The 19,260-nt window shown below is 43.8% G+C and overlaps 1 protein-coding gene across 2 annotated transcripts in view; it reads right to left on the minus strand.

Moving 5' to 3' along the window:
- Positions 1 to 16,816, minus strand: part of CD96 (CD96 molecule) — a 29,246-nt gene extending 12,430 nt beyond the window's left edge. For both annotated transcript variants that reach the window (XM_008496828.2, XM_030462317.1), the window contains exons 1-6: positions 16,759 to 16,816; positions 13,940 to 14,365; positions 10,245 to 10,354; positions 8,604 to 8,826; positions 2,377 to 2,432; positions 82 to 175 (exon numbers count right to left, since the gene is read on the minus strand). In XM_008496828.2, the coding sequence (XP_008495050.2) occupies positions 82 to 175; positions 2,377 to 2,432; positions 8,604 to 8,826; positions 10,245 to 10,354; positions 13,940 to 14,365; positions 16,759 to 16,816 (967 nt within the window). The remainder of the gene's footprint in view (positions 1 to 81; positions 176 to 2,376; positions 2,433 to 8,603; positions 8,827 to 10,244; positions 10,355 to 13,939; positions 14,366 to 16,758) is intronic.
- Between the last annotated feature and the right edge of the window lie 2,444 nt (positions 16,817 to 19,260).

The raw sequence follows: 19,260 nt of genomic DNA on the forward strand, positions 1-19,260 counted from the left end.
GCAGGAGTGGATGAGCAACCATCGCTTTTCTTGGAGCCCCTTCCACAGCTGAACCATTGCCCTCTGGACAGACTGTGTTACCTCCAGGCTGTTGTTCCATCAGTCTTGCTCTGTCCACATACCACACGAGGCTTGGCTTGGGAAATGCCTTCCTCACAACGCAGCTCACATTAGGCTGTGGGGAAGTAAAATCCAGTCATTAGCCTCCATCACTTCTCAGTCGGCTGCCAACTTCCAAAATCCCATGTGGACAGAGCTTATTTACACACCATCCCGCTCAGGAAGGAAGCGCTCGCTTCCTTGTTATTGTGTTTCTTTTCTCCCCCTTTTTCTGGTTGCTGACACAGTTGAATGGGAGCCTGGGGACAGCCTCATTGCCAAGGGCTGGGTGGAGGCTTGATATGGCTCCAGTGCTCTCCAGTCCTATGCCGTGGCTGGAGACACGTAGGCTGACGCCCAGCCCAGTGCCTCAGGGACAAACACCCACATGGAGAAACACTGGAACCAGGAATGGGCACAAGGTGTGCGTGGAGAATGAGATACCTTCTAATTGCCTTGTAATTCCTTCCTTCATTAGGTAGATGAAGAGACAAATCTCATTTAAAAAAAATAAATCTTTCTACCACAATTATATATTAAGTATGCATAAAAGTTTTCCCAAAGTCACAAGGAATTGCATGCTTTAATGCAGTAGTCCTGACTGTATGCTAGTTGCTAAAAAATATAAATCTGTATGTGCTCAATTTAATTTCTCATCAAGCAGTAAATGTGAAGGACCTGAAACTCAAGGTTGTATGAAGGCTTAGTCACCAGTAAGGTAGGAGGTCTCATCCTCATGCTGCCTGGATGTTCCCAATTGCATTTACTTAGCCACTTATGGCACTAAGAGAAATTGCCTTGTCTGTTGAAACAAAGGAAAAGAAAAAAAAGAAAAAAGCTATTGTCACTCATGCATTACAAAGCCCTCTAGCTCTGGTTCACACGTTTAGCTGAAAGGAAGTTAGATGCATTGCAGCCACCAGAAGTCAATCATTCTGTATGAAGACCAAAACTACCAAGCTGAGTCTCTTTCCTGCTCTTGGTAAATAACATCTGAACTCATAGTGTAATTGCTTTCCCCTATTTTCTCTGCATTATTCCCTCATTTTCCAGGCACTTTTAGTTCCTAATATTTTTATAAATGCTTCCTATAAAGAAATACAAATCTGGCATCTAAGAGTGATGTAAGTCTTTCAAGAAATTGCAGAAAAGAGAATGAGAATGGATTGTCCGTGTTTGCTTGGAGGTGAAGAATGGACAGAGGCTCTTGGAAGAATTTCTATCGCCCAGTCCCATGACAGCAATGCCCCTTTCTCTGCTCAGTGGGACAGTGCAGATAGAAGTCTATGATGTCCAACACCACCCATGGAAATAGGTCATCAGGAAAATTATACTGGTGTTGCAGAAACAACTGATTCATGGTTTGTCTGAAGCAAGTGGGTATGGTTAATACAAGGTTCTGCCTGCCCACAGGTGCTGTTTCCAAGGAAAACTTTCTTAATTTGGGATGCTTACAGATCAAAAACTTCAATCTGGGTGGATGGATGGATGCAAGAGGAAGCAAAGTGCAACAGCTAGCAAAGTCTCAGTCATTTGGGCTACAAATGTTTCATTTCCAGTGTAGTACAGCAGAGCTTTAGGTTTTGCCATTACCAAGCATATGAGAAAACAGAAGCCCCAAAACACACATGTAACTGCTTTGCTCTAAGTACAGACCCTCAGACATATCTCCAGTTACTGTATGAGCATGTGATTGCTCCAGCCTCAACTTGCAGGATGACACTATCATCACCTTTCCATTGATACACCAGTCCACATCAGTGTTCTGCACACTACTACTACAGCACCTGCTTGTTCCTGTCCTCAGGGAAGCTGAATGGCAGGCAGGGTATGCTGCTGCCTGGCCCCTTGGAGCAGCATCCTTGGTAGGAGGTGGCTTTCCTGCAAAAAGGATTTTAAGCAGCGTGGAGAGTTCAGCTCAAGGCTGTCATATAGTCCCTGGCAGATGGGGAAGGAAAGGGAGCATGGCAGCCTCCTGCAACATCATCAGCTCCTCACAGCCTCTCCATCCTGTCCTTAAGCCTTCCCTAGGGCTGACACAAAACCAAACTGCCTACACCACGAAGAAGCCCTCCAATTTGTGCTCATTGAACCAGCCCACTGTTGCCAGGATGGGAATTACTCAGAAGAAAGGGCACGAATGGCTACCATTTACTCATTGATCTGCTCATCACTCTGTCAGTTTGGAGGTCCTGACTCTGCCCAGCTTCTCTGACCCTGCCCAGTGGCAAGGTAGTGGTCACAGCCATTATTACTATTTGCCCCAAAATTGCTCACCTTCTGAGAAGTGCCAGCTGAGCCCTCCTGCAGGCTAATAGAGATCTCAGGGTAGGCTGGAAAGCAAACAGAAATGTATTAGTGAAATAGATACCAAAGGTCACAGTAACGGCTTCTAATAAGACTTAATAGCCCTGGTTCTGTGAAAAGAGTAGAAATTAAATCCTATATCCACCCACACACCTAGTGAGATAAAAGCTTGTACAGCTCCAATCTGAGGTCAAGGAAGTGGTTAACAAACACATAAGAGAAGCTGCTACCACAAGATCCACTATCTAGACTTCCCTTCAGTGGCTTTACTGGAGAAATGAGCTGAAACTGCCCTGCAGCCATGGCTCCAGCAGCAAAGCCACCCGTGCTGGGCCTGCTGAAGTAAAACACTCCCCTGTTGTTGGTTCCTCTGGGTGTTTGCCAACCAAAGTAATCTGCAAAGGCTTGAAGCCACCCCCAAAAACACTGGTTGATTTAGCAGGTCCAAAGGAGGGCAACTAGGCTGGTGAAGGGACTCCAGCACAAGTCCTGTGAGGAAGGGCTGAGGGAGCAGGGGGTGTTCAGCCTGGAGAAGAGGAGGCTCAGGGGAGACCTCATCGCTCTCTACAACTCCCTGAAAGGAGGGGGTAGCTAAGGGGGTGTGGGTCTCTTCTCCCAGGCAACTCTCAGCAAGACAAGGGGGCATGGACTTAAGCTCTGCCAGGGGAGGTTTAGGTTGGATATTAGAAAGAATTTCTTTACGGAGAGGGTGGTCAGGCATTGGAATGGGCTACCCAGGGAGGAGGTGGATTCTCTGTCCCTGGAGCTATTTAAGAAGAGACTGGATGTGGCACTCAGTGCTATGGTCTGGTAACCACATCTGTAGTGGATCAAGGGTTGGATTTCATGATCTCAGAGGTCCCTTCCAAGCCAGCCAATTCTATAATTCTATGATTCTATGATTTTGGGTACCAGCTGCTGACATGCTTTCACCTGGGCAGACGTGTGAGGCTGTCACACCACAGACTCAGCAGACCTCTGATGACCACATCCACAAGAAATGAAAAAAAAAAAAAAAGTGTTTACTTTTGGTTTTGCAGCATTTTGTTTCTAGGTGCTTCCAACTGTATGGGTAAAAGCTATCCGGTATCTTAAGCCTCTCTAAGTTGGCATTTCTAAGTTAGCCACTGAGATTACTGGTTTGTGTCAATATTAACTGACTTGTTAAGCAAGGACTGTTGAAACTGTGCTAATGTTTAGCAAATCTCAAAAGCCTTGGGTAAATTGTGCTTCTGAGACTTAAAACTGGGCTGGAAACATGTGTAGCCCCTGGATTACTCAGGAGAACTGTAATTTTCTCTCTTTCCAACCTAAACCTTACCCGAGCATTAAGATAATTTTTTTTAACCTTTTCGTTAATTGATAGAAGGTCATCACAGTTCATTACGTTCCCCTCTCATGCCAACTGCTTTCCCTGTTTTATATAGTGAAACCAACAAGGACACTCTCATCTTATTTTAATTTCCATTTTTCTGCCTAGTGCAGACAGATTATGCCTGGGAATGACCTATATTTAATTATCATGTCCTTACACCTTTCTGAACTTAGGGTACTTTTGGGATGGAATTTCCTTCTTTTTTTCTACTAAGTTTTTTAATTTGGTGGTTTTGTTGTTGTTTTTTGGTTAGTTTGGTTTTGTTTTGGATTCTTCCTATCAGAAAATGAATGTCTAAAGATTTCATTCTTGCTTCTGCTTTGCCTAAACTGTAGACATGAGGGGCTGGAGGAAAACAACATGGGCTGGAGGAAAACAACTATATTTTTTTAGATGTAAGAAAACGTGGTAAACTGGATCTTCTAATCTCAGTTAAAAGTTGTCTGGGAAAACAAGTAACACCTAATGCTCATTCTTCCTGTCTGGTTTTTTTTTGCTTTTTTTTTTTTTTTTTTTTTTTTAAATGAGCATGGGTAGCATTTCCACATCAGCATCAGATACTCTCTTCTGCTGTCTCAGAAGATATGTTTTTGCTGGGTAACTGTTCTGGCAGGCAGCTCTCAAGCACAGCTCTGAACAATCTAATAGATCTTTTCCATTTAGCAACTCAGCCCCTGTTAACAGTTTGACATTCATTTTTCTTGCTGGGATATTTACCAGTGTTTTGGGTCTAGCAGAAATTCAATATTTAGTATAATACTTTCTGCTGCTGAGCTTCTACTATCACAAAAAGGAGAAATCAGTATTTGGCAAAGTTAGATGTTAAAATGCCATACATTTTCTCAGAAACTTGTATCTAAAATAATTCTGTTCTAGGAAAGAAATATTTTAAAGTATTTCAGTCCAAAAATATGCCCTTAAAAAGCACTCTTTTAGATGAATGCTTGTTTTCACTGAACCTATTGAAACTCTCAATTTCATGGGGAGAATTTTTCATGCATTGCCCATCCTCTCCTGCCTGACTCTCCATCACACTCAGGTCACTTCAGGCATCTGTGGGGAAGCCCATCAGACCTGGGCTTTCTCCTCTCTGTTTGGCCCTGAAGCTTTTGTCAGAGGGGTCCTGCACAAGGAGTTTTCCCCAGGCAGCAGTACCTTTCTCTCCTCCTCCTCTTGCCCATTACAGCACTGTGGTGAACTAGCTGCCTGCCATCTCTGCCCTTCTTTCATGCCACCCAACCCATGGGGTTCAAGTGCAGGAGTCTTTGGGTGACAGGGAGGCTGTTTGGGTGACAGCTGGCTTACTGAGATGGGAAAATCTTCCCTGGCTTCCTTTAGCCTTGGTTCTCTAGCTATTTAATTTCTAATGGCCAGGATGACAGATGTTGATATTGTATGGTTTTATCATCACACTTGAGAGCCTGCACTGCCCATTTGAGACTGGCTCTGCCCGCTGGGACATAACTATTCATTACTTCATTCCCTGGTAAAGTGGCACAAGGAACAAGAGAGGTGCTGTCATCTGAAGTGACTGTCTCCAAACATCAACTGGAGATTCCTGGATTGTTCTGGCCACTGTCTCTGCCTGCTCACTTCCAGCTCTAGCCCTGCCAGAGCATGAGAGTGTAGGCTGGTGCAGGGGTGGCTCTGAGCCATTGGCTCTCAATCTCCTCTCCTGCTGCAGCACAAAAAAGCTAAATGGAGAAGAACCAACATGATACAATTATAAACAGTGAGTCTTCAGCAAATGGAAACAGAAAAGAGTGACATAGCATGAAAAATAGTCATTTTTACCTGAAAAAAAAATGTGAAAGGACAAAGAGCACAAAAATACACTTCCTCAAAGATCTGGACCCTGCTGGCTTAAGGTCTGCAAGACCTTGCTCAGCACCCACAAAACAGCTCCCAGAGAGCCCCCTTGTCCTAACCCTGCCCTCAGGACACCTGTAAGAGCAACTGACAGCACAGCATCCCAGTCTAAATCATAGAATCATAGAATCCTAGGGGTTAGAAGGGACCTCGAAAGATCATCTAGTCCAACCCCCCCTGCCAGAGCAGGGCCACCTAGAGTACATCGTGCAGGAACGTGTCCAAGCGGGTTTTGAATGTCTCCAGTGAAGGAGACTCCACGACCCCCCTGGGCAGCCTGTTCCAGGGCTCTGTCACCCTTACAGTAAAAAAATTTTTTCGAATATTCAACTTGAACCTCCTATGCTCCAATTTACACCCATTACCCCTTGTCCTATCACTGGTCATCACTGAGAAAAGCCTAACTCCATCTCCCTGACACTCACTCCTTACATATTTGAAAACATTGATGAGGTCACCCCTCAGTCTCCTTTTCTCCAAACTAAAGAGACCCAGCTCCCTCAGCCTTTCCTCATAAGGGAGATGTTCCACTCCCTTAATCATCTTAGTAGCTCTGTGCTGGACTCTTTCAAGCACTTCCCTGTCCTTCTTGAACTGAGGGGCCCAGAACTGGACACAATACTCCAGGTGTGGCCTCACCAATGCAGAATAGAGGGGGAGGAGAACCTCTCTTGACCTACTAACCACACCCTTTCTAATGCACCCCAGGATGCCATTGGCCTTCTTGGCCACAAGGGCACATTGCTGGCTCATGGTCATCCTCTTGTCTACCAGGACCCCCAGGTCTCTTTCACCTACACTGCTCTCCAGCAGGTCAGCCCCCAACCTATACTGGGACATTATGTTGTTCTTCCCCAAATGCAAAACTCTACACTTCCCCTTGTTGAACTTCATCATGTTTCTCTCTGCCCAACTCTCCAGCCTGTCTAAGTCTCTCTGAATGGCAGCACGGCCTTCCGGTGTGTCAGCCACTCCTCCCAGCTTAGTGTCATCAGCAAACTTGCTGAGGGTACACTCTATACCCTCATCCAAGTCGTTGATGAAGATATTGAACAACACCGGTCCCAGTACCGACCCCTGAGGGACTCCACTAGTCACACACCTCCAACCAGATTCTGCCCCATTGACTACAACTCTCTGACTCCTTCCTTTCAACCAGTTCCTGATCCACCTCACTACCTGATCACCAAACCCATACTTGGTCAACTTATCTACAAGGATGCTGTGAGAGACGGTGTCAAATGCTTTACTGAAATCAAGATAAACCACATCTACCGCTCTTCCATCATCTATCCACCTAGTAATTTCCTCATAAAGCCATCCAAGCACTCACTGGGAGCATCACAGGAGTCTGACCACCAAGGGCCATGATTTCTGGCTCTTGTTTGCCTCCCTCCCCCATTGTGTGTTCATGCACAGACACGTGACACAGAAATTTGGAGAATAAGCCAGACAAAGCAACTTCTTAGGCTAACAGGTACACAGACCAAGGCAAGAACACCATCAGGGATGGAGAGGAGGAAGAGTTCAAGCATGTTAGTATACTTGAACTATTATTCAGGTGACACTGGAGCTATTTGACAAATAGTTGATCTTTAAAAGTAACACTCATGTATGAGTCATTCAAACACAAGAGGAAAAGTCAGGTTAACTTCTATTTTTATTTCTCTTGTATCAGTGACCAACAGCTCCCGTAGGCAGGTTTTGCTTTTTTTTAAAAAAAATTTCTTTCCTGCTCTCCATTGAGTCTTTCTTTGCAATCAGAGCATCAGCTTCATATGTCCATGCTGTCCTCAAGCTGGGAGTCAGGGGACTGTTAACAGACCCACTGTTTAAGACCCACTCAGTTTAGGAGCATCAGAAATACGTTTTTCAGATCCACTTTACTAGAAGCAGAAAGTACAGCCAATTTTTCGGAGGGCAGGATTTTTCTTACTTGTTTGTACCTCAGTGATTTTAGACTCATTCTTAAGCCCCTAGAAAGGGACCAGAGCAAGCAACCAAGGATGGGGAAGGCTTCTAGCATGAAATGCCAGCCCACACATTTCAAAGAATCCTAGAATGGTTTGGGTTGGAAGGAACCTTAGAGATCTTCTAGTTCCAACTAGATCTAGTTCCTGCATGGGAGGGACATCTTCTATTAGACCACATTGTTCAAGGCCCCATCCAACCTGGCCTTGAACACTGCCAGGGGTAAAGCACCCACAACTTCCCTGGGCAACTTGTTCCTGTGTCTAGCCACTCTCACAGTAAAGAATTTCTTCCTAATCTCTCATCTAAATCTGCCCTCTTTCAGTTTAAAATCATTACTTAACATATTGCTATAGGCCATACTCTGTTCCCATCATTCTTTCAAGTCCCCTTTATATACTAGAAGGCTGCACTAGGGTCTGTTTGTGATACACAAGCTCTGCCATTGCTGACTGGCTTGAAACCCCCAGGCAGGACATAATTTTCAAAACCAGAGCCTTTGGCAGCAGTTAAACATCACATGCCTTCGAGGATGAGATTTTGCAGCACTGGTAGTTCCAAATGGTTTTAACTGCTTACTAGATTTTGGCTGTGATTGCCTAACCACAGGCAGCATGGTCATTCCGTAACTGGGCCATGGAGATCTTGATGACCAAAGTGCCAACATGGGCTAACACATCAGGGCAAGATAGTGGCAGTGTGCATGCCAGTGGTGTTGATACATGCACAATAGATCTACTGGCTTTTTGTGCCAGAAATTGAAGGAATGGCCTCAAATTCTTCCTAAAACCTATGTGGTTATTTACTAGCATTTTAACCCATTACAGCCAAAAAAAAAAAAAAAAAAAAAGAAAAAAAATAGAGTGCAAACATGGATGTATAAAAGCCCCCAGTGTATTCCAAAAGCTATTGCCTTCAGAACCAGATGAGCATGTTATCTTTCCAAGTGGAAGTAGACAAGCATTTGGCATAAGCCCCTTACCAAAAACACGCACTGTAGTTCTGCTCCTCCAGACTCTCTCTGGGTGGTACACCACATGGCAGAAAAACACCCTGCCATCGTCTGTGATTTTGGTGGGAAAAACCTTTAGAGCATTTTTCAAACCCAGGCGGAATGTTTGCCCGTAAAGGATGCTGCTGTTCCTATACACTGGAGGAGAAGAGAGCTCCTTGGTCACAAGTTCCTCTTTCCTGCCATTTTCTTCCTGTGTAAAGAGCAACCCATACAATGTGTTAAGATCAGACACCCCTCCTCAAAAACATTTGTGTAAACCAGCTCTATTCCCACCATGAAAATCTTCCTTTACACCTCTAGCATTGCATAGTAGTGAGTGGGTATTTGCAACATCTATTTTTTTTTCCAAATACATTATCTCCCAGAACTTCAGAATGAGTAGAGGTGATCCTCTTACAAATAAACTATGGAGTAAAAAGTTAGGTCTTGTGAGTCCTGGTGTCTTTAGCCTACACAAAGGACAACAGAGCTGCTTTCTCACTGCAGCAGTCTTAACTTATGCTGAACATCCCATGCATATTAAATAGGACTAAAATTCCAAGAAAATCCTCACTCTGGTAGATTTAAAAAAGCAATACCATGATAATAACAGCTAAAAGTCATCTCTTCTGAGTGCCTGTGTCACCCTTAAATGTAGGTACAGCTGGCACATCCTGTGCTCTGGTACATATCTGTAATGTTCTCTGAACAATGCATGGTGACCCATAATGTCATTGTGCTGATCTTCAGGTGTTCTTTATCCCTTCCTCTGGTAGCTGTAGAGTGAACTAGCAACACTAAAAAGCAGTAGGGTCAAGGATGCTCCATACAAAAATGTTAAGTGCAAATGGGAGATCTAAATAGATAATAAGCTGGGACAAAAGACCACTAATCCTAAAATATTTTAAAATCACCTTAAAGAATACTCTCAACATCTAATGTTCCTCAGTGGCATTAGATGGAAATTAACTGGCACTGGTGGCTAATACCTATCTCTACATACTAAAATAATTGCTAAAAGATTACATTAAAACATGCACAGAAACATTTCTCCAGAAAGCAATATGCAACACAAAACTACAATGAACTTTCTATCTCACAGCAAATTGCTTAAAAATAAATTATATGTGGTTAGCTAGATAATTAGGTTTGCATGTCTTCAGACTGTATCTATGACACAGAGATTAACAAAAAAAATATGACAGCCCACACCACACATTCTTTTTTCTGTTTCAAAGTAGCCTGGTATCTCACTAAGCTATTCAGTAACCATGTAATTTTCAGAGATACTTAAGCTTCAGTTCTAAGAAACCTCCTGCAAGCAATATTTCAATTCTGTTACATTTGCTAAATTCCTGACCACTTTCCACTGACCTGCTCGACAAATTCTGAAAAATTAAAAGCAATTACAATGGAATTTTCCCTCTTTGTTTCTTTAACAGCTGCTGTTTGTGGTGTCTATGTTGCAAAATTATGCTTGCACTTTTTCCCTTTATTAACACAGTCCAATGAAACCAATACCTTTTGTTTAGCAGATTCTTCACAGTAAAATCTGACATTTCTATTTCAATCTGCAAGAATACCCTGTAGTTCCCTCTGAAATTTATACCTGAGATGAAAAATACTTACCACTAGCCATTTCAAAGGATAATTGGGCAAATTTTCTGAGGTGGTGTCCTCAAGGCATGGAATTTCTAAAGTCTGGTTTAACTGCACTTCCTTCACATAGTGCTGCTCTTCTTTTGTGATTGCAACAACAACAAAAAAAGCCCAAGAAGAAAAATCAGAAACATGGTGTTCATCGTGCTTTAAAAAACAATGATAACTACTTTTCTGTTCAAGGAACAGACACTTTTTTGATTAGAAGGGAACTGTAATTTTCGACCATTACCCACAGACACATTTGTAAAATGAAAGCCCTGCATCTGATTCTAGATGCGGTTTTATGACTTTGATTCAGAGTTTTACCTGATTTTTTTGGCAATCCATAAAAAACTTTGCCTAACTGCAGGATCAAGATGTGTCCATTTGGAGCTGAGAATAATTGGAAGCTTCAATTTTTCTCTTAATTTTTTTTTCCCTGCAGCAATAAACCTTCACATCAATTTTGTGCTCCTGTACTTCCTTTTTTTTCTGAAGATATCCGCAGACCTCCTTTTCACTAAGCAAGACATTCAGCATGTCAGGCAGGTTAACATTAATGCCATTTTCCAGTGTAAGTGCTCCTTTTGTTATTCTCCAAACTGCACACTACCAGAAGCAGAGAGCTTGTCTCTCTTTCCTTTGTGATCCAGTTAAGAAAGCATTTCAGCATCTTCTGTCCTACCCATTCCCAGCCCAGGGCTCCAGTCCACCTGTGGGAGGGCAGAGTGATGCTCTGAGCAGAGCCCAGCTATGGTACAAGCATGGGGTCTGCATGCATGTGTGCATTTAAAAAGAAAGGGCAGTGGTGATGGCCAGGAGGTGCTACAAGTGCCCTGGTGAATGCTGATATCTCTGTCCCTCCATTGGGCAGTGGGTGATAGAGCTTCCCTTCCCTCTTGCCTGGAGGCAGGCACAAAACCACACTGTAGGGAAACTCTTGCACGAACCCACACTGTAGGGAAACTCTTGAATTTTGCCCCCCTGGCTAGCTCTGGCTTTTATGCTGAGATAAAATAGATATATGGTTTATTTCTTCTTTTTTTTTTTTTTTTTTTTTTTTTTTTAAATCTTTAGGGGAGGAAGAATATCTAGCAACCTCAGCCTGTTATTTGGCAGTGGAGACCTTCTGGTGACTATAACTTCCTTCATGTCTGGCACCCAAGCACAGAGTGCCAGTGCCAACAGGCAGCCTGTGGCACTGCCCAAAAAAAGGCACTGCCCAAAGTGATGCTCAGGAGACCCAGCAGCAGAAGCAGCTCATCTCCACCCTCCATCAAAGCAAAGCAGCTGAGGAGCCAGCTATCACAGCATGCACAAGCCCTGAAGGGGCTGGAGAGTGCAGAAAGGATAAAGAAAGAGGAAAAGAAGCAGATCTATAGCTTCCCCAGGATGATAACTGTCCAGGAGACTTTGCTGGCACAAGCTGCCATGCTAAAGTGTCATCCAGTGTATGAAAAGTATGAAGATGAGCAGTCAGCCCAGCAGTCTGCAAATAGCCTCTGCCTGTTCTCACAGTCATGCAACCCAGCAGCTTACTTTTCACCTGTCTTTGATTCCCACCTCCATTTAACAGCCTGTTAGCTAAAGTCCTCCATGTCTTCCAGTCCTATGTAGGGCTTCTGCTCTGCTTGCTTTTTTTTTTGCAGTATCTACAAGTTGAATCCATCTGGATTTGCTTGGCTTTGATGCAACTGGGAACTGTGCTTCATTAATGACTAGCACCATTCTACATCTCACTCATAGGCTGGATTAAGGTCTTTTGTTTTCTTTCAAGTGTAAGTGGTTCATTGCAAAAGGTCTGGTTACCTTAAAATATAGCTCTGCAAGACACAGGTTGCAAAGTGAAGTACTTTGGCTCTCTCAAGCAAGCAGTTATCAGTAGGAGAGCTTGATGCTTCATGCAGTTGCTGAAAAGAGCCACAGTGATGCTGCTATGAGCAAGAGCTGCCCAAGTTTACCATGTAGGCAGTAATTATGGCATTGAACATGCCAGTATCAACTAAGGGCACTGGCAAGAGAAAAGAAACAATGCCTGATTAGCACCATTACTGTATTAAAGAAGATACAAAGAAAAATTCCTCGAAGAAGAAAAGCTTGAAGGGTTTCACATGGTTACCAGAACTGTGTGTATCTCACTGTTCTCCACCTGATCCAGCCCCTCTGCTCTGTGAAATGCAAGAAAATTCCTGAGGGGAAGCCTACTGTAACACATTCCTATGCAGTAGAAAAAGTGGCAGTTCCATTCCTGACAGAGTAATCCAGCATGTGCTGCTCAAACACATCCATTCTCTATGGGTTGTGTTGAAATGCTGGCTCTGATTTTGCCTTTGTAAGGTCATCACGGCAGGAAAGTGGTGCTGAGTTGCCCCTGAGGTGTGCCTCTGGGATAACAGCACCAAAGGGCTTGGAGCCACCACCATGCAGAGGCCACCAGGGAGCTAGGCAGTGGCTTTGCTTAAGCATCCCTGTGTATGTGTGAGGTTTGCATGGGACTTTGTCCTGCTCCAGAACCAATGTGATCCAGCATAGGAACCAACATCCCTCTTGCCATTAGCCTGTTTTCATAATGCAAGCCAAAGGGCCAGTGAGGTGCTGCCCTCTGCTACCCCTAACATCACCTGCACCCACCCTGCTCCTAACCCTTGGTCATATGTAGTATCTGCAGTCCCAGGCATAAGCAGAGCAAGGGGATTGGATTTGCAGCTCTGAATTGAAGCTGTGCCAGGTTTGTTGCATTTACTTTAATCCTTCCTGGCTTGTTAACAGAAACCTGTTTCAGGAAGAGGTTCCTGAAGTCATCAAATCCAGTCCTCCATGTGCACAGCAACAAGCTTGCCCTCTATCCCTGCCCAGTTCCATCTTCACAGCAGTTTGGACTTTTTCCCTCACTGTTGGCATTAAACAGCTGTTCTTAAGAGCTGCTGCACTAATGGTTGCCACAGTTGTTTAATTTGCAGTCAAATCCATTCACATCCTATTTAAACCCATTTGTTCCTTTGCCAGAATAATTTAAACATCCTCCCTGGAGTCTGCAATCTCCCCTGAGGCTTACCTACCAAAAGCAGTCATGCTGCTTTTCAGCTTCCTTTTGGCTGACAGAAGCAGCCAAGTATCTGTTCCCGTGATTGTCTTTAACAATCCCCTGCTTTACTCCAGTTTGTTTTTGACAGTGGGAACACGCATAGTGCCACCAAGCTAACACCCAGCACACCCTGCAGATGCCAGCCCTCAGCTTCAATCAGACAAAGATGTTTTCCTTTTCTGGTGCTTAGTACTGCATGCCTGGAGAGTGCCCAGAGTGATCCTCTCAAGATAGAGCATCCTTGGCCCCAGCATATCCTGAATAGCTCATCCAGTCTTCTCTGCAGCATGCTTCTCCAAAACAAAAATATGGAAATTGCCCATCACACCAATTTTTTGCCTTCCTATGTAACTCTGTATTCATCCAAACAAAGTTTCCTAATCACAAGCTAGATAAGAAGAACTAGAGTGCTTGGTAGATAGGAACCTGTGGCATTTAGTGGCACCATTGTGAGTATGGAGCACGTCACCATCACTGACCAAGAAGCTTTCATCTCTCCTGTTATTCCACTCCCCCACACACCCCCTCACCCCACCCCCCCACAAATACAAAAAAGCAATTCATAATTCAAAAGCAATTCTCACTCATAATCACTTACCTTCTTCCTTGACAACAAGCTGAATTTTTGCAGTCTTTGTCCCATATGGGAAAGTAGCAAAACTGCACTTGTACTGCCCACTAAGAGAGACAGTAACATTTTTCAAATGGAGAGTCCACTGACTGCATTCAGATGTGATGTTTGGACCAGGGGAACACAAAGCCTCTGTAACATCCCAGCTGCAGCACTCCCTTGTGCTGAAGGACACTGAAAAGTTGTAAGAAGCCTCAGGAAAGGTGAAGTAATGGATGCCAAAATCAGGGTGATAAACAGCTATTCTGGTAACCTGGTTGTTTTTAGTCTTGGACCACTGCGTCTGCGTTACGTAGGTGGCGGGTGGCTTTAGGAAGCTGCACACCAGGGTCACGTCAGCACCTGGCAAAGCATGGACCACTTCTTTTTGTGCAACGATGTCTTTAAGCTGGCCTTAAAAACAAACAGGATGATTTTCAGTGCAAGTAATGTTTAAACAAAGATTTCTCCCAAGCCATCTTTGACATGGTTTGGTGCATCAGCAGCTATGAAGACTCCACAACTCTAAGAACAGGCTTTCCAGTGAGAAGCTTTACAGCAGAGCTCCACCAGTACAGACTGTGAAGATAGTAGTGGGAGAGCAAAAGGGCATTTGTCTGAAAGAGGGCAGGGAGTTCCCATCATGCTCATGGTAAAGAAATGGGAGCTCTGAGGGCTCCTGTGAAAATGGAAATCTTTCAAGTGATATAAATAAAGCAGAAGGTGGGCCCAGTTATTCATCAATTATTTTTGCAAGAACAAATAGGTTATTCCTGCTAGCTGATTTTGCCCTGCACTGCTCCCCCTGCCCGTTGCCATTGCCTTTTCTGTTTCAAGAGAGAAAGCTGCTCTTTTACCTCCACATTATTAAACAGCTCCTGTGTGGCCTAAAATAGTGTCCATTTCAGTGTCACAGCTAGATGCCCTGGTATGTATGGCTTCTTCTACAATTAATTTCATAAAGCATGTTGGCAGTCCTTAGTGTGCTATATAAAGGAGTAATGGATCAGTGAAATGAAGGGGCTTTCAATGGGAGCCTGTACTGTTCGGGTTTGCTGCTGGTGTAGCAAAATTGATTTATCTCCTTTTCTCCCTCATAGGAACAAGAGGCTTGCAGTCCCCAAGCCTCCTGTACACAGGGCAATTGCAAACTCAGGGAGATAAAGAATTTATGGATGAAGGAGTTGTAGCAACAGAAGTAATCAATCACACCCACAGAGCCGTACACAAAAAGGCCCTTTTCAAAAGGACATGCAGGACTCCAGAAAAAATGAGTTTGTGCAGATATTCTTAAGGTCATCACCCCTCATCTCCACTGGATTTTAGCCTTTCTACATATCAAAATATAGATGCAAATTTGGGAACTTGCTCTGCAGTCCTACCAGCCGTACTGCTGACTTTCCAGGGTAGCAAGTGCACCTTGCTACAAAAAAAAAAAAAAAAAAAAAAAAAAGGGGGGACAAATTCTTTTGTTTTTTCACTTTATTTGCCATGTGTTACAGGGCTCTGGGGTGCCTGGGTCCAGGCAGCCTCGATGGTGCTGGCATGTCCCATGCTTTGCCAGCTCAGGTAGGGGTAAGAAAGGGATCCAGCATGCCTGCAACCCTGGCTTGACAAGAAAGAAGGAAGGCAGGGTCCCACTTTGCTGCAGAGCTGGCTGAGGTCTGGTACTTGACCACTGAAGTGTGACATGAACATGTAGGGATTAGGTGCATGAAGAGCAAAGCTATTGAATGGCCTTGGCCAACATAAATCTCTGGGTTTTACCTCTGTACGTATCCTGTTCATCTTTTAATTGACTTCCTAATTATGGGATAATGTAAGAGGGTAAACAAAAATAAGCCTGAGTGACATGTGCCGTGAGAAAAAAAATACTGAAAATTCCTTCTGTTGGTCCGAGGAGCTTACTGGTTTCATTGCAAATTTTGCATCAGTAAAGGTTAAAAGTGATTAGCAATCTTGCAATCAGACTAGCAGGCAAGGGTAACTATAAATAAAAGTTACCTCTTATATTTATACTGATGCTGTATTAGGTTAAAGGACCATGAAAAGAATGCCAACCAAGAATTACCTGAATATTTTACATTAAGAAGAAAAAGCTACATATGTACAAACAACTTTTTGTGGGTCTTGTTAGTAGTCCAACACTTTAGATTATTTTAACTGAAACCCTTTAATGCAAAAGTATTCTTAACTTCTTTCTTGTTTTTCCTCAGATTGTTTTTGGTTGGAACTCCCTCTGATGCGATGTAATTCTCTTTACTCAAGTTTTCTCAAATTTTACTCACAATGACAAACTTGTTTCTCAAGCCCTTAACACAGCACAAAGGGCTGGGTGGGGAAGAGGAAAGGAAGAATGTACCGCAGCTGTACAATTTGTCCTTGCCTTTAGGTGTTTCACCTCCTCCTCTGTCTGCATACACAGCTATGTGTACACATGTGTGTGTGTGTGTGTGTGAGAGAGAGAGACAGAAAGAGAGAGAGGTCTTTTTTATTTGCTCTTTGAAAGCAGTTTTCTTCTTTGCTCATTGGAGACAAGCACATCATCCTCAACACAGGTGAGCTCATCTCAGTGATTATTCTGGTGAAAGCAGGTTAGGCATTTTGAATAAACTAATCTGCTAGTCAGCACAAGCCATTTATTCCTTACCAGCTGTACATTGTAACTAAGGTTATTAGAAAGTTAACAGGAAACAGAAGCTTGTTACCAGCAGCTGCAGCTCACCCTGGTGAGACACACTCAGCCCACCCTGCCCCAGCCACCCTCTGTCATAAGCTGAGCCAAGGTGTCCCACTGATGTGCTTACCTGCAATGATGGGCACTGAGACCAGACAGAAGAAGGAGAAGAGCCACCTTTCTTCCATCTTCCCTTGATGAGACTTTGGTGAAGATGTAGCTCTCTTGGCCTGCTCCCAGCAGTGTCTCAGAAGAGGAAGTCAGACTGGTCTGCCCTGTGCAGGCAGGCAGAGCACAACACGGTCACGCTCATCATTTCAGCGTGACTTCAAAGAAATGCTTCATTAAATGTGAAAGCCTCAGTTTCCTGCCAGAGAGGTACAATTAGTACATCTTGTGAAACCTTTATGTTGAAAAAACTACCTCTAATGTGAGCCTGTGTTGAAGAATATTCTTCTGTTTTTCCTTCATCCTTTTAGCCATGCTCAGAGTAGCAAGTTCCTTGGGTTCAACTCTCTGGAAAACTTGCCAGGTGTCTAAATTTGAACATGTGGTTCAAAGTGTACAAAAAAAGATGACTTTTTTTTTCCTCCCTGTTTCATTTCCTTCACATTTATTCAAAAACAGCTCAAATATACTACTTCCAGAGTCTCTACACTTATTATCTTTTAGGAAACAGAAAAATCACAAAATTAATTTGATTAAATTAAAACAGAGTGAACTGAGTTTTCCAGGCTCACATTGATTACTTTTTCCTGAGAAGGTGCGACAGTTTTAGCCAATAAACAGGCAACAGATTCTCTGTTTTCCCCTCACTACGCTCCCAGGGGAAGAAAGAAAAGGAATAAGAGACAGAATTAGAGGCTGGAAACAAATAGCTAGCAAAAAAACACTAGCAAAAAAAACCCACTAGCAAAACGTAAAAAAAAAAACACTAACAAAACCCAAGCAAAAACCAAACAAAAAAACCAAAAAAACAAACAGAAAGCAAACAAAAAGCCCCAAACCAAACTAGAATAGGTTTCATGAAGTATCAATATACACAAATATCTAACCCATGCTCCTCAATTGGTAATTACTCCCCAACCAGAAAATTCATAAACTGGACTCAGCAGGAGATGGGGTTGCCTGAGTCCAGGGTCACAGTGCCAGTCCACCAAAGCCTTTGAGCACCTGAGCCAGGGATGCAGGAGAAGGTAAACTATCTTGGTGAACAATATTCTTCTCCAGTGAAAAAAACCAGGATGTGAGCACACCAGCAGCACAGGGAGAGAAGACAAACAGCTCAGCCAATCCACCAACCAAAAAGGCCAGAAGCTCTCTTGGGAGCCATTTTATACTAAGCACCATGGGAAGGAATACTGTGATTAGTCCATGTGGGTTGCCCAATCCATCCTCTCCACAGGGACAGCTGCTCCTCTCCTTCCCCAATTGTAGCTGCCTCATCCATGGGCTGGCAGATGCTGGGGGGGGTCCCTAGAATGTCTCAGTTTAGTATGGCTATAGAAAAATTTTATCCTGATCCTCTCAAACCAAGACAGAGGAGACTTATTTCACTTGTATTATCACTTGTCTGGTTAACCCCCCTACCTCGACCTGTTTAGCTGGTAGCTTTGGTGTTGGCACATGAGCCCTGCCAGTCCCATGGCCTGTCCTTATTGCAGGTCACCTTAAAATCCTTCTGAATTGTCCTCCAAGCATGCTGCATTTCCATAAACTGGGCATACACCTGTCAGCAAAGCATCTTATTGCAGACAAGTCTTATGCAAATTGGACCTGCTACTGGCAGCTTTTTGAAAAGAAACAGATCTGACTTCTTGCTTACCACATTTCTTTCCCAAAAAGTAAAAGAGCAGGACAGGACACCTCATGTACACAACACAGACATACATTATCTGCTGGCTCTTCCCAGGATGGGATGAGTTTTTCAAAGGGCAGCTGATGGGGGGTCTGGTTGCCCTGATGGATCCTTACCTGGGGGCCCAATGACAACCCCCCCTTTGGCTCCAGGGAGTGCCAATTACAGCTGATACATCAGGGAGGAGAAAGCAAGTGGCTTGGATGACCCAGTCCCTTAAATGGACAACTCTTTCCACCATCCTTGGGTGATCCTGGTCATGACATTTCTTTCCCAAAGACTTTCTATGGGGCCTGAGAGCCTTTGTTAGTCTTTTTCTTTTATAGCATTTTTCTTTTATATCTCTGCTGCCCAGACAAGTCCTGCAGACTGCCAGCCACCACCTGCCACTTCCCAACTGGTTTCCATTTCCTTCTGCTGACTGTGGAGCTCCCCATAGATCCAGCGTGCATGGCAGAGATTTCAAAGTATAAAAGAAAGAGCACACCAGTCATTTGCCTATTTTATGCATTACCAAATGCAAACCACATCTATAACACTTCTCTAATTTGTGCACACGTAGTCTTTTGGTAGCACATTTAAGCAAGCTGAGGTCTCCAACTGGAAGAGCTGATACTGCGGGCCAGGCTGTGGTCAGAACTCCAGACGTGTCTTGGAGGATAAGTGCTGCTGAACTGTTCTTTTCAGTTTGTTTGAATTGCTCCTTTACCTGAGGAAATGCACTAAAAGCAGTTATGCTAAATGCACAGGATGCCTGGGTTACTGCTAAGGGAA

The sequence above is a fragment of the Calypte anna genome, chromosome 1 (genome assembly GCF_003957555.1).
Source record: "Calypte anna isolate BGI_N300 chromosome 1, bCalAnn1_v1.p, whole genome shotgun sequence".
Classification (NCBI taxonomy): Eukaryota; Metazoa; Chordata; class Aves; order Apodiformes; family Trochilidae; genus Calypte; species Calypte anna.